Below are 13,592 nucleotides of genomic sequence, written 5' to 3' on the forward strand. Positions count from 1 at the left end.
GTTTTCCAACCCAGCCATCAGCCCCCCTCGCTTGAAACAGCTTCCAGCGCGCCTGGGCATGGGTAGCAGCCTCGTACCGGTTCTGGACTTCTCTCAGCTGCTGACTGCCTGAAATCAGGAACGGCGTCTCACCCTCCCTCTGTTGTCCGGGTGATTCGTCCCGTTCTCTTTATAATAACAGTCTGCTTGCCAGTTGTGGCTGATGTTAGTCTAGTTCACATAAATCGTTTTATAAATAGTGTTTTATTAGTTTGTGTAGGCTGCTCAGTGGTGCAGTGGGTAGCACTGCTGCCTTGCAGCAAGAAGGTTCCAGGTTTGATTTCTGCAACGGGATCTTTCTGCATCAAGTTTGCATTTTCTCCCTGAGCATGCGTGGGTTCTCTCCGGGTACTCCGTCTTCCTCCCTCTGTCCAAAAACATGACTGTTAGGTTAATTGACTTGTCTAAATTCTCCTTGGGTGTGAGTGTGTGCATGAATGGTTGTTTGTCCTGTGTGTCTCTTTGTTGCCCTGCGATGGACTGGCGACCTGTCCAGGGTGGACCCTGCCTCTCGCCCATAGAGATAGGCACCAGCACCCCTTGTGACCCTGCTTGGGATGAGCGTGAGGGAAAATTGATGGATGGATAGCTTGTTGGGATGGTATAAAGGCCTAACTTGCCACACTCACATCTGAGCATACGGTGAACTCTATAGTCATGAATTTTCCAGCTCAGCTGCCGTAGCGCAAAGCTGTCTGCCTCCATAAATTCACAACCAGCTCCTATTTAATTATAAATAGCAATTTCTAAAACAACACAAACATAGAGATTGAGACTTTAAGTTCATAGATGATAAGAAATAACATACTGTATAATGTATAATGTATAACATTTCTATCAGTAAATCCCTGTAAATATCACGAACGCTTTAAAAGATGCTGTTATATCAGCAGCAGAAGATTGGAAAGAAGTTTGAAATCTAATAATGTTTCACACTGAGACAGCTCCTCTAATGAGATGCACATCATGAAAACGTCTTTACTTCCTTGGAGGTTTTCCCACCGCAGGCCGTGATCCGTCATTTTCAGCCACTTATGCCTCAGCAGGAAGTATCCAGGTGGAAAGCAGCAGATGGGCGAGCACTAACAAGTGAAAACAAAAGCTATTTGTGTTCCTCATTACGCAGACTGTGCCGTACGGGAGTTACAATTTATAGCAAACCTCGCTGTAACAATCTGCACCCCGGCAATCTAAAGAATAATGCACACACCAAGTCTTGTTTTTAATATCTGTGCTTTATTGTTCCAGTAGCATTATTTTCCCATATATTGCTTTACAGAGTCTTGGAAATGTTTGTGTAAAAAAAACAAAAACAAACAAACACTGAACTTATTTTTTTACATTCAGGAATTCTTCCTATGATTAAACAGTTATTAAAAGTCATCCTACTTTTAGAGTTTGAATGATCAACAAACATATTCATGCTTTCATCAAACACACATGATGGAGCAGGGTCCTCTCCATAGATATTGCTCATGCTTAAAGGAGATGACTGTTACCACCAGGCACAAAAAGGATTGACATGATACTACTCTTTTAAAATATGAAATCAGTAGAAACAGCTAACGAACATGCTCCTGGGCTAATGAGAGGTGAGGGCTGTGTGGAGATTATTAATCTGCATAACAAAGGATGCTTGTTAATCCTCATGCATGGACCACCTAACATGTTCAAGCTAGAATCAACGTTTCATGAGCTAAATAATAGAGATAGACCGATACATATTAGAGATACCGGCATTGGTCAATGCATGCATGCGTTGGATGATTAATTAGTGCATTCAGCAGCCATGGGTTTGTTTCATGTAAGGTGCATGCATCCATTTGTTATCTATTGTTTGATTTGTTTAAATTCAAAGTTGTGTAACATTTTTGATCATTGTGTCGTGATCAGTGATATCGGCCTGAATAAGATACCGCAGATATTGGTGTTGGGTTAGACTGATCGGCTTTTAAAAACCTCTATCGGTCGATCTCTATAAAATATCATGCGAGAGGAATTAAATCTCAGAATCAAACATCTGCAAACACCTGGTAGGAATGTTGGCTTTAGAGGAAATATGTGTATATATATATAGATATACAAAAAAAGTCTGACACCATTTAGGTAAAACTTGAGCAAACACATGCTAAACAGGTCACAGTTCCTTCCTTCACTCTGCAGTAAAAAATAAAAAAGATTCTGCCCTCACTATTTATGGAGTATTGCAGATGTTTTATTTTTACCAGATGATTTTGAAAATGTTAAATATGTTGCTGCAAAGTGCAGAACTAGGTTATGGACTTTGGTGTAAAAACTATTCAGACTTTTCTTAGCTATGATTTGAACTATTTGGTGACTTCCTGGAGTGTCTCTGATTGCCATGAGGCAGCACAGGCTTTGCTGTTCAGAAAATATTGAATAAACTAGGCGCAGCTAAGGCTCCCATATGGGGGATGTGGGACGTATTAAGGCTAAAAACACGCTAGAAATTGTGTTATAGATAGGATTTTTTTTATTCTTGTAGAGGTAAAATGCAGAACTTTGGATGAAACCAGATGGGTTTCATAACTTTATCTGATTGTGACCAAACAGTCAGAAATCCAAAGGTGGTTTTGGTCTATTTTTGCTGATAGTGGACAAAGTAATTAAACCAAATGGATTCTGGAAAAGAAAAAAAACCTCCCTAAACCAAATTTACTAGAGAGGCTCAGAAGGAACAGGAAAATATTTTATCATGTGACATATTTAGTGAGGCATGAAACCAAAGCGCCACTCTGCAATGAAAAAAAAAAAAATCAACTTAATTTAGCTCAATTCATTTGTATGTTGTTAAAATTGAAAATGAGTAAGTCTGGTTTAAATGTTAAATTCACTTTACACTGCAAAAACGATCCAGAAATAAGTAAACAGTTCTTAAATTAAGTGTATTTAACCTTAATTTGAGCAGGTAAATACGATGAAATACCAATAGAATTAGTATTTTTTCTCTTAAAATAAGATAATTATATAATATGCAGTTGAAATAAGACAATGTAATTGTTTTTTCTTATTTTAAATGTAAATTGTCTGGTTCCGTTAAAGAAGTGTCTTACTTTCCTCCTCAATTCAATGAAAAAAAGCACTTATTTTAAGAAAAAATTACTTATTTAGATTAAAAAATTTTTTGCAGTGTATCTGAAATTTAAAATTCCATACCGAGTAAATCAAAAGTAAATAAAATAATCTACTTCTGGTTTAAAAACGTGAATTTGTTTCAGGGCTGCATGGTGTTACTCATGTTTGTCAGTGAATTTAACCTCAATGGTTGACTCTTTGGTAATGGACGTGGCAAGTGAAGCAGCACCATCAGCTGTGTTACAAATGAAAAGGGCTCTATACAATGTTGGGATTAATTAGTGATCTGCCTGCAAAATGTCGGAAAAATCTATTACAGATTATATAATAATTCATTTTAAAATTTATTGATCTCACATTGGAGAAATTTACCTCTGCATTTAACCCTTCCCCTTGGGAAACCATCGTGGGGCAACCAGGGAACGATATAAACATATATATATATATATATATATATATATATATATATATATATATATATATATAGGGAAAAAAAATCCATTACTATGTCTGTTTCAGTGCATATTATACAGGGGCTCTGGCCCCTGTTGGCCCTTGCCTAGAACCACCCATGCACATGAATCATAAATAATTAATTTCCCTTCCAAATGTCCCACTCTTATTTTATACTTATATTTTAACTATTATAAACCATATTCACTGCAGATGAACAATATTCAAGCAGATCTTTCTATGTTTAACCTGCAGCTTTGATTTTACACACACATCAACAGGTGATAATAATAATGAAAGCTGTGACTTAAGGCAGAAGGCCAAATAAAAAAAGAGGCATGTCCTTTTACACAACTACCGTATGATTGTCGCTTTACATCACTTTTTCTTTACAAAAAAATAAGCTATCGTAGCATTTGACCCACTCTATCCCTGATTGCCTATTAACTTCTGTTTTTTCTAGTTAACCAAATTCTCCAGCTGTTTTTCGGTAAATGATAAATAATAAGGTTTGTTCACACTGACATCCTGCTGTTGGTTTTAACTTATCGTTCCTGCCTTTTATAAACTGTTTAGGCTACTGGTGCTAATATCATTGTATGGGGGAAACCAGCCTCGGACTGGGAACGATTTTCGGCCCTGGCATTTTTCCATCTACACCGGCCCACTTATGGACCCCCCTACAGTCAAACGCGTGCGTCTCAAATGTGAAACACAATACGAATACACATTGTTAATTATTTATTATCTATCTTCAAGCATCACGCAACAACCATCATAAAGACTTCTATAATGCGGTTTTCCTGCTGTTGGTTATTAACACGGACGCCACAGTGACTGCTGCTGCGTAGCATCCACACTTGCACGAAGTCAGCCAGACACCCACTCACACATACTAGGTCTACAACCTAATTAGCAGGGTTACAAGATGTCACTGAAAGCCCAGGAAATGTTCATAAACCGCCTGGATGTACGAAATCTCTCCCAATTTGAACCAAAGTCTATTGATCTCTTAGGCCATAAATCGAAAGAAAAACATTTTTTACCCAGAGACGGCCATCCTTAACTGCCAGATTGGGAAACATCCCAACCTGGCAACAATGCACGTAAGATGGGAAACATTAGCCTTTAGATTCAAAACCCCATCAAGCACTGCAACATATTCAAACATAAATTCGCCAAATACATGAGGAACATCATAATTTGGTTTAAAGAAAGCATTTTAGTTTTATTATAATTTAGTTTGTTGCAAGGATTTTACAGTTTGAAGAAATAGAAAATATGCCAACCGTCACTAGGATGTGCATGAAGAGGAAGGGCTATATATACTGCATGCATCATTTAGATAGTTAACATCGGATTACCTCTTGAGCTCCTTGAGTTATTTACCATTACAGGTAGGAGCTTTGGCCGGAGAGTAAGTGTTGGGGCCGCTATGATTTAAGGAGGACCAAGCCTTGCACGCTGAAATTTGGACAGGCCTACCAGCCAAATTCCCAGTATCACAGATTACCGGTCTGAGCCTGGGGGACACTCTTGGCCTTCTTACTACTGGATAAGTATCGTTTTAGCGCCACATCAGTTACAACAAACAAAGTGACTCTCATCTAACAAAGCATCGTCTAAACTCTAAGCAACACTGACTTACAACTGGTTGTTCTGCAATACATCTCAACTGGACCTATTTAGCATTTTTAATAGAATAGAATAGAATTCAACTTTATTGTTATTACAATGCAACCAGTACAGAGCAACAAAATGAACTCTCTGCATTTAACCCATCCCCTTGGGGAGCTTTGGGCTGCCATTGTGAGGCACCCAGACAGCAGTGTGGAGTTAAAGGTCTTGCTCAGGGACCCAGAGTGACAGTCAGTGGAAAAGAGTGGGACTTGATCTCAGAATGTCCAGGACCTGAGCGCAATGCTCTAACCATTAGTCTGCCACCCCCTTTGATATCCTGTAATATAAACACAGTCGACCAGGCCGTTGTCTGGAATGGAGCAACTGCTGCTTAATTTAACTAAAGTCTATTTTATTAATGCTGTTTGGATTAAAAAGCTTTATTTTTCAGGGTTAAACTTGTTTTATAGCCGATTGTAGTTTAATGTGCATAAATATCATGTTTAAAATATCATGTTTATTTTTCTTAAGGTATAAAACTTCATATCCACATTCAACGTCATATCCAAATTAATTTACTGCATTTGATGAGTGTCTAACTTGTCCCACCAACACACTAAAACAAAGATGATTAGTTTACAAAGTTTTCAAATACTGTATCCATTTCATCAACTAATAATTATATTTTTATTTAAAATGTTCTATTTTAATAACAGAACTCACTATTGTATTTAAAATCATGACACACCAGATTTATAAAAGGCAACTTTATCTAATATTATTAGTCCTGTTTCTCTGAATGTGACTGGCTGGATGTGCTCTCTTCATTTTCTGACATGGGAGCTGGCTCGGAGCTCCTTGAACCCCAGTCGGCCTCAGCAGATGGCCGCTCACACCGAGCCTGGTTCTGCTGGAGGTTTCTTCCTGTTAAAAGGGAGTTTTTGCTCTCCACTGTCGCTACAAGCATGCTTAGTGTGAGGGATTGCATTCAAGTCAATGAGTCGATGCAATCAACTGGACTGTATGATCTGGTAAACTGTAAAGTGCCTTGGGAAAACATGTGTTGTGAATTGGCGCTAAATAAATAAAGTTAATTGAATTAAGTTTATTTATTTATCTAATGCATGATTCAAGCATTAAATATGCAATAAATAAAATGCAAAATCAAATAAATAAATTAAACTATTTAAAATACCTTTAAAATGATGAACTGAAAAATAAAATCTAATTATAAAAGAATTCACTTAAAAAGAACCATAAATATTTCATTTTCTACGTATGAAAGATGGGAACGTAAAATAATTATGTGTTTTTGTAGGGGTTACAAAAAAAGTTAAAAAACAATCCACTGCACTTTGTTAAGAAGTTTTAAGACGTTTTGCTTCCCATCCAGGAAGTTTTTTTAAATTAAATGTAAGAATTAGCGCCAAGTTCGAAGCTTTATATAGTAGCCCAATAAGTTGTTGTGGCTTAGAAAACACACAAATTGAACCAGAAAAACGGGTCTGCCCCTTAGGAATGTGGAGTCGTTTGGGTTCTAAGTTTACCTCCAATACCCGATACTGGTCCCTGCCTCTAAAAGGGGGGGTCATTAGTAGCAACTGTGGTCTGGCTGCCCAGGTGAGATGTTTTGTCCCCTGCACGCCGGAGGGTGACAGACTGAAATGTTTGGGAACCCCTGGTCAAGAGAACTTCACTGAACAAATCAAGTCAATAATAAAGTTTAAGAGTTATGAATATTTATTCAAGCCTCTGTATGTAGTTTATCTAAAATATGCTAGCAATGGGAGAATAAATAATTATAGGAATAATAAGACCCAGATTATAAAAATCAGTAATTAACATTTGATTAATTTAAAGGAATTTAAACTTTTAATGTTTTAACTATATTTCGTTTTCATTGCACAACCACGATTCACATGTGTTACACTTGATTTGCTTAAACACACATTTTGGATATGAGGTTTATTTATTGAGTCCAATTGATCCCTGAAAAAAGCCCAGTAAAAGCCTGACCAATGGGATTCATATGGGATCCATAGGAAATCATAAAAGGTGTAGTTTATGAATCATATCATGGAGAAAAAGTGTTTTGGTATTTTTAAAAGTCATGAAACGTTATTGACCAGAATTGATTGTCCTACCAACGACAAAAACAGCTCAGTGTAAAAACAAACAAACAAAAAAAAACATTTCTCCCTTTTAAATCCTTGGCTTTAAAAGTAGAGGAACTCATTAAAACAGAAGAGCCCTACATCCTATCACCCGTCTTATCATCCAGCAGAATAGCATCTATAAAGGGGCCCCATTAGGCCCAGTCAGGACCAGCATTAGGGGCAGGATGAGAGCGGCCAGCGGCAAACGTACGCTGGGTGAGCAGCTGGGGGTGCACAGGTCAAACAGACTTCCCTGGAAGCGGATCTTCCTGGAGTCCTGCCGCAGGGTCTCCCAGATGGAGCTGACTTCCTCCTGACAGTCTGACAGCGCAGTGAGAGCACACGTGTGGAAAGCCTCCCAGTGGCTGTGACAAAACAAACAAAGGGGCCATCAGAACCCAGCCTGCCACAGCTTCTCGCACATTCTTCTGCGGCTGTGGATTAATTAGCTGCCAATAATCTGCTGCTCACATGGCCTCCGGTGAGTCAAAAACCCGTTTTGGATCGCCATGGCAACAGCATCCGGGAGCGAGACAATATCGCAGATGATATTACAAGTGGGCAATTCTCAACAGAAGCCTTGTAAGTGTAAATCTTTGCCTGCAATAAACTGCCAGAGATGTAGAGTTTGTGCTGAAACAAAGTAAAAGAAATTGTTCCCTGGATTTCATTACTGCTGCAGTGAAGTCATACATTATTTAACACGATTAAACAGTCTCAGCATCCTTTATTTCTCTATTTTCACCGTGAGATTAAAGCATCTGGCCCCCTCTGTACAGGACTTGATTAGGCATAAATATTCACACCCATTACTTGTACTAACTGAACTGAAATGATGTGAAAGTGTTTCAGATTTGGTCACTTCATTGAAGAATTTGACCCGTTTTTGGAATTTAGATCTAAAATCAATTGCAGTTTTCCAAAAGTGAGGTTAGCCAATTTCTAAAGGAAACGATAGAAGTTCACTGTCACTTTACTGCAGATAAACTGGTATTATGTTTAAGGTTTAAAAAGATGAGGAAGGAGTGATGGTAACAAAGTAGAAGCAAAAGGGAGGAAGGAAATAAAGAAGAAAGCATGAAGGAAAGGGAACAAAGAAGGAAAGAAATAATGAAGTAAGAAATGAAACAAGGAGGGAATTAAAGAGTTAAATAATGAAGGAAGAAATAAAGCAGGAAAGGCTGGCTGAGGGAAGAAAAGATGCAAGAAAAAAATTAAAGAAGAAAAAGAAGTAAGGAAAGAAAAATGTAATAAAAACAAAGAAATAAAAGTTTTTGAGGAAGGAAAGACAGAAGGGAGAAAGGATGGAAGAAAGAAGGGCAGAAATAATGGAAGATTTATGGAGGGAAGAAAGAAAAAGAAGAAAGTGAAAAAATAAATAAGTAAAACTCAAAGGAGAGTATGATCTAATGTCTCTCCTGCGCTGCCTGGAAATATGAATTCAAAATGATTTATAAATCTCTTTTTGTGGGGTTTGCATAAAAACGGAAAAGCAAATTTCCTCTTTAGTTCTGACACACTAAAAGCAGTCTGGAAAAACTTTGGAGGATCCATTAGCGCTTTTCTTTATGAGTCAGAAAATGCAGACTTAATTTTAAGATAAAAAATCATTCCTAATAATGCATTTATAATGGTAAATAAAAATTTTTTAAATAAACTTTGATCACTTTTTACAAGGACATCTTATGAAAATGAGTTAAAGAACAAATTGAGTTGCCTTGAAGAAGGAAAGGAAACTAAAGTTTGGATTATCTGTTGCTAATTTTATATATCAGTCACAAAATGCAGCGTTCTGTTCGAACATAACACAATAATTAAAAAACAAAGATGAACCAAAAGGAGACAGACACCACTGAAAAACTCTTTGTTCAAAAGGAGTAGGAAAAAGCCTTCTATGCACAAAAAAGAATTATTTAATTTAAAATTCTTATTCTGTAATGCTATAAACAATATCCAATAAATGCTTATAGTGATAATAGTTTTATTTATTGTAGTACTGATAATAATCACTTTACAATAATAACAATCATTATTATCATCCTCACTACTACTGCTCAGATTATCGTTAATATTTGCCGTTACTAAAAAGAAATAGATAATCATCACATTCCATTTCCAAATGAAAACCTATTTATGCAAATACCTTTAAGTCTATAAATCTGACTTCTAGAATCTATTTTGTTCACATGGAAATTCATTGGGAAAAATTATTATTCATCATTTCAATTGATTAAAAAAATTATATATTTTTTTTCAAAATAGACAACTTTCATTTTAAAATGAACAAGCATTTCTTTTAATGCATTTTTATTAGAAAACTGGAACACATCTGCCTCCATCTAAAGGAGGAAATGAGAGGAAAGGAAACCTGTCCAGATTGGAAGCATTTAGACACTAATAAAGAATACATTTGGAGAATATAGGAATGTTTCCCTAAAAATAGTTTGATCATTTTCATATGGCTGAAGAAACTAATTAGCGTCACCTGCACACGGCCTCCACCCCCCGCTCACTGGTCACGTTCTCCTGGTAGTTGTCCATGCTCTCCCCCAGCTCCAGGACGCATTCAGAAAAGTCCCTATAAACGTTCTCACACCTCACATCGACACCGTCTACAGGCACGGATCGGAACAGGAAAACTGCAAAACAGAGAGAGCCTGTTAGGTTTGGATAATTAAACACAACAACATGGACGGATTTAGAAAGAAACAACCAAATCTGTTCACAATCCTGCACTGGAAAAACAATCTAGAAAATAAGTAACATTTCAAATTAAGGGTATTTACCCTTAATTTGAGTAGGTAAATTTGATACTTTGTCAATGGAATGAGTTTTTTAAATCTATAAATAAGATAAATAGATAATATGCACTTAAAATGAGACAATGCAATTATGGTTTCTTACTTTCAATGTAAATTGTCTTGTTACAATGGTTAAATGTGTCTTTTACCTCCTCAATCCAAGAACAAATGCACTTATTTTAAGATAGAATTACTTATCTAGATTTCAATTTTTTCCAGTGTAGAGAGACTATTTAGTTTGTTTTCTTTGCATCAAGACTAAGGACAAATATAATACACTGCAAAAACTATCTAGAAAAAAGTAAAAATGTCTTAAATTAAGTTTATTTACCCTTAATTTGAGTAGGTAAATAAGATGATTTTCCAATGGAATGAGTATTTTTACTCTTGAAATAAGATAATTAGATAATATGCACTTGAAATAAGATACTGCAATAGTTCATTCTTATTTTGTCTTACTTACCTCATCAATTCAAGAAAAGTTGCAATTATTTCAGAAAAAAATGATTTATTTAGATTTCAACTTTTTGCAGTGTACAGCACAGAAATGTTTAATGCTTTCTTTTTATTTAGATTTTTATGTCCTATTTTTTATATCATTTAACCAGTATGGTTTATTTTTCTAAAGAATCCAAACAGCGAGGAAGCCCAGGCAATTCTGATACCTTTAAATACAGTAGCAGCCATTCAAAATTCCCCCACTCACCTTTAATTGGACCCTGGATGCCCCCCTACAATTCCTTTTAAACATCAATCTTTGTAGTAAAATATTATTTCTGTCATGATTTGTGGACATTAAGATCTAAAGAGAAGGGTTATCTCCTGTCAGATCCTGTGATTCAGGGAACGGGTGGAGCCTAAGTAAAAAATATGTTGGGTTCATAGAGGGGAATTTGCTGGGACTTGCAGGGGAGTGAGCTGCCCTTCGTCTGGCATTTGACTGGAAAATGGCCATTGTGAATGGCTGCTACTGTAACATGCAGGAGAACATGCTACGCTAAAAGCTGTTAAAAGAGTCCAGCTTGAATCTCAGCATAAATTCAGCTCCACATTAGAGAAAAATCTGCAAACTTTGGTGGTGCCACGCCTTGAGTGGAGAAAGGCATCAGCTCCCCTGTGGTTAGTAGATCTGTGTAGAAATTTAGTGGATCCCTTCATTTAAGAATGGCTAGAAGAACAAAAAAAGAAGCCCTCTACTTGGCTACTAGCCATGCACATGAAGGAGCACAGCTGAGCCGCATTGTCTAACCTGAAAACTAGCCATACACTTTAGCCTGATTGAAACATTCCTGTGGTTAAGTACGGTGGTGGCAGCATCATCCTGCGGAGATGCTTTAAAAAAATCCATCACCTGCTTTAAAATCCTTCATTACTTAAAGGTGATAGATCCACCAATGCTAAAGCTAATGCTTACTAGTGTTGCACCGATACCAATACCAGTATTAGGCGGGGCCCAGATTCAGCACTAAAATGTTGTTGTTTTTTATCTTAAAATGTTAGCACAAAGAAGAAGCCATTTCTCGGCTCTATCAGGGAGCTACTAAGATCTTAACAATTCAATTCATTTTGTTTATATAGCGCCAATTCAAAACACATGTCATCTCAAGGCACTTTACAGTTCACCAGATCATCCAGTCAAATTGATTAAGTTTTCTAAGGAAAACCAGCTGATTGCATCGACTCATTGACTTGAATGCAATCTCTAACACTAAGCATGCTTGTAGTGACAGAGGGGAGGAAAAACTTCCTTTTAACAGGAAGAAACGGCCACCAGAACCAGGCTCAGTGTGAGCGGCCATCTGCTGAGGCCGACTGGGGTTCAAGGAGACAGAAGCAGAGATACAAAAGCAATGCCTGACTCCTTTAATTTACCCTAATACTACTGGTGATGCAGAATCCCTTCATATCAGTGTTGGAATTATAACCAGAAATTTATATTTTTCACCCCTCAAAACATATAAAGCCATTATTACTATGTATCTTTTATTCAGTAAAATAGATGTGTGTTTATTATTTGGTTTTATTATTCCCCTCTGGATGTTTGCTGCATTATATTCCAGGGAGAGATACTTTGAAGTGTTCAGTTCTAATGTAACAAAATGTGGAAAAGTTTGAGGACTAAAAGCAATTCAGCAAGGTGCGTATTGATCTTGGTGCTTCCTTTAAGGCAGTTGTTGGAGCTACTAAACTGACATGCTTTCTTTTATGTTTTCATTACGTCATATAACAGATTTAAAAAAAAAAAAAGGTTTTTATACCATTAAAAATATGTTTTATTGTGAATGTAATGTAACATGCTTCCTTATGTATTTATTTATTGTCTTATAATGGAATTTCTATAACAGTGTTTTTATGTGTGAATGCAGAGTGACACATAGGAATATAGCAGCCAGAGTCTGTACCCAAATCAAATGTCCTTCGGGACAATAAAGTTAATCTAATCTAATCTAATCTAATCTAATCTGTTAGATAGACCTCAGATGCAGCTGACCTGGATGTGAGTATAAATAAGTGGCACAGAAGTGAATCTGAAATGCTGTGGATGCTGTGAAGCTTGCAGCCTGTACTTCCAGCTGGTGGAGGTGCAGGTCTCATATAACCATCGTCACGCATTCCTCAGATAAAGATAAACACCCACCCAGAAAAAAGGGATGAGATGCATGGAGATAAAAATAAGCGAAGCCTAATAATAGCTCTCTTTTCCCAGATCCTTTAGAAAACGAGGTTTTTGCACTACTTTACCAAAGGCGATCGCAAACATCCATCCGATCTTCATCGACATGAGTAATAATCCCATTTCATCCCATCTCAATCCAGGCAAGATGTTGGGAGGAGGAGGAGGAGGCTGCTTCTTCTCATGCACGGAGCAGATTAGCTGCTCCTTCTTATTTCATCGCAGAGTCTCGATAAAAAACCTCCTTAGATGTGGATCTCCGATCTGCTCCTCCTGCTCTCCCTCCCTCTCTTACCTGCCCCCCGGCGGGCGCTGAGCTCATCTCCCTGCCCCTCCTCAGCTCCGGACGGCTCCCACCTCCTGGAGCACAGCCTGTTCTCTGGGCTCCAAAATTAGGTGCAATATTTAGCTTTTTTTAAGTGAAAAAAAAAAAAAAAAGAGTCATTTTGTTCACTATGTCATTCATTCATTTATAAAAATCTTACTTTGTTAAAAAAAATATTTAGTTTGGAGCTAAACGTTTTTTCAAACTAAATATTTAGTCTGCAAATTAACTATTTAGTTTTTTTTAATAAATATTTAGCTCCATTTTTAATATATAGTTGAAAAAAATATTTTGCTCCAAATTAAATATTTATTTAACAAAGTTATTTCTATAAATGAATGAATGGCATAGTGAAAAAATCACTTGGAAAAAAATAAACTCCTTATTTTTCTCTTAAAACACAGTAAATAACCATAAATATTGCTTAT

The 13,592-nt window shown here is 36.8% G+C and overlaps 1 protein-coding gene across 1 annotated transcript; it reads right to left on the reverse strand.

Moving 5' to 3' along the window:
- Positions 1–6,418: 6,418 nt before the first annotated feature.
- LOC107097891 (neuritin-like) lies at positions 6,419–13,155 on the reverse strand. The gene is made up of 3 exons (XM_015395230.1): positions 12,908–13,155; positions 9,850–10,003; positions 6,419–7,729 (listed from the first exon to the last, which is right to left on the reverse strand). The coding sequence occupies exons 1-3, from the start codon at positions 12,960–12,962 to the stop codon at positions 7,501–7,503; spliced, it is 438 nt and encodes a 145-aa protein (XP_015250716.1). The 5' UTR covers positions 12,963–13,155; the 3' UTR covers positions 6,419–7,500.
- Positions 13,156–13,592: the final 437 nt, after the last annotated feature.

Source organism: Cyprinodon variegatus, unplaced genomic scaffold, assembly GCF_000732505.1.
Source record: "Cyprinodon variegatus isolate N-32 unplaced genomic scaffold, C_variegatus-1.0 Scaffold731, whole genome shotgun sequence".
In the NCBI taxonomy this organism is placed as follows: Eukaryota; Metazoa; Chordata; class Actinopteri; order Cyprinodontiformes; family Cyprinodontidae; genus Cyprinodon; species Cyprinodon variegatus.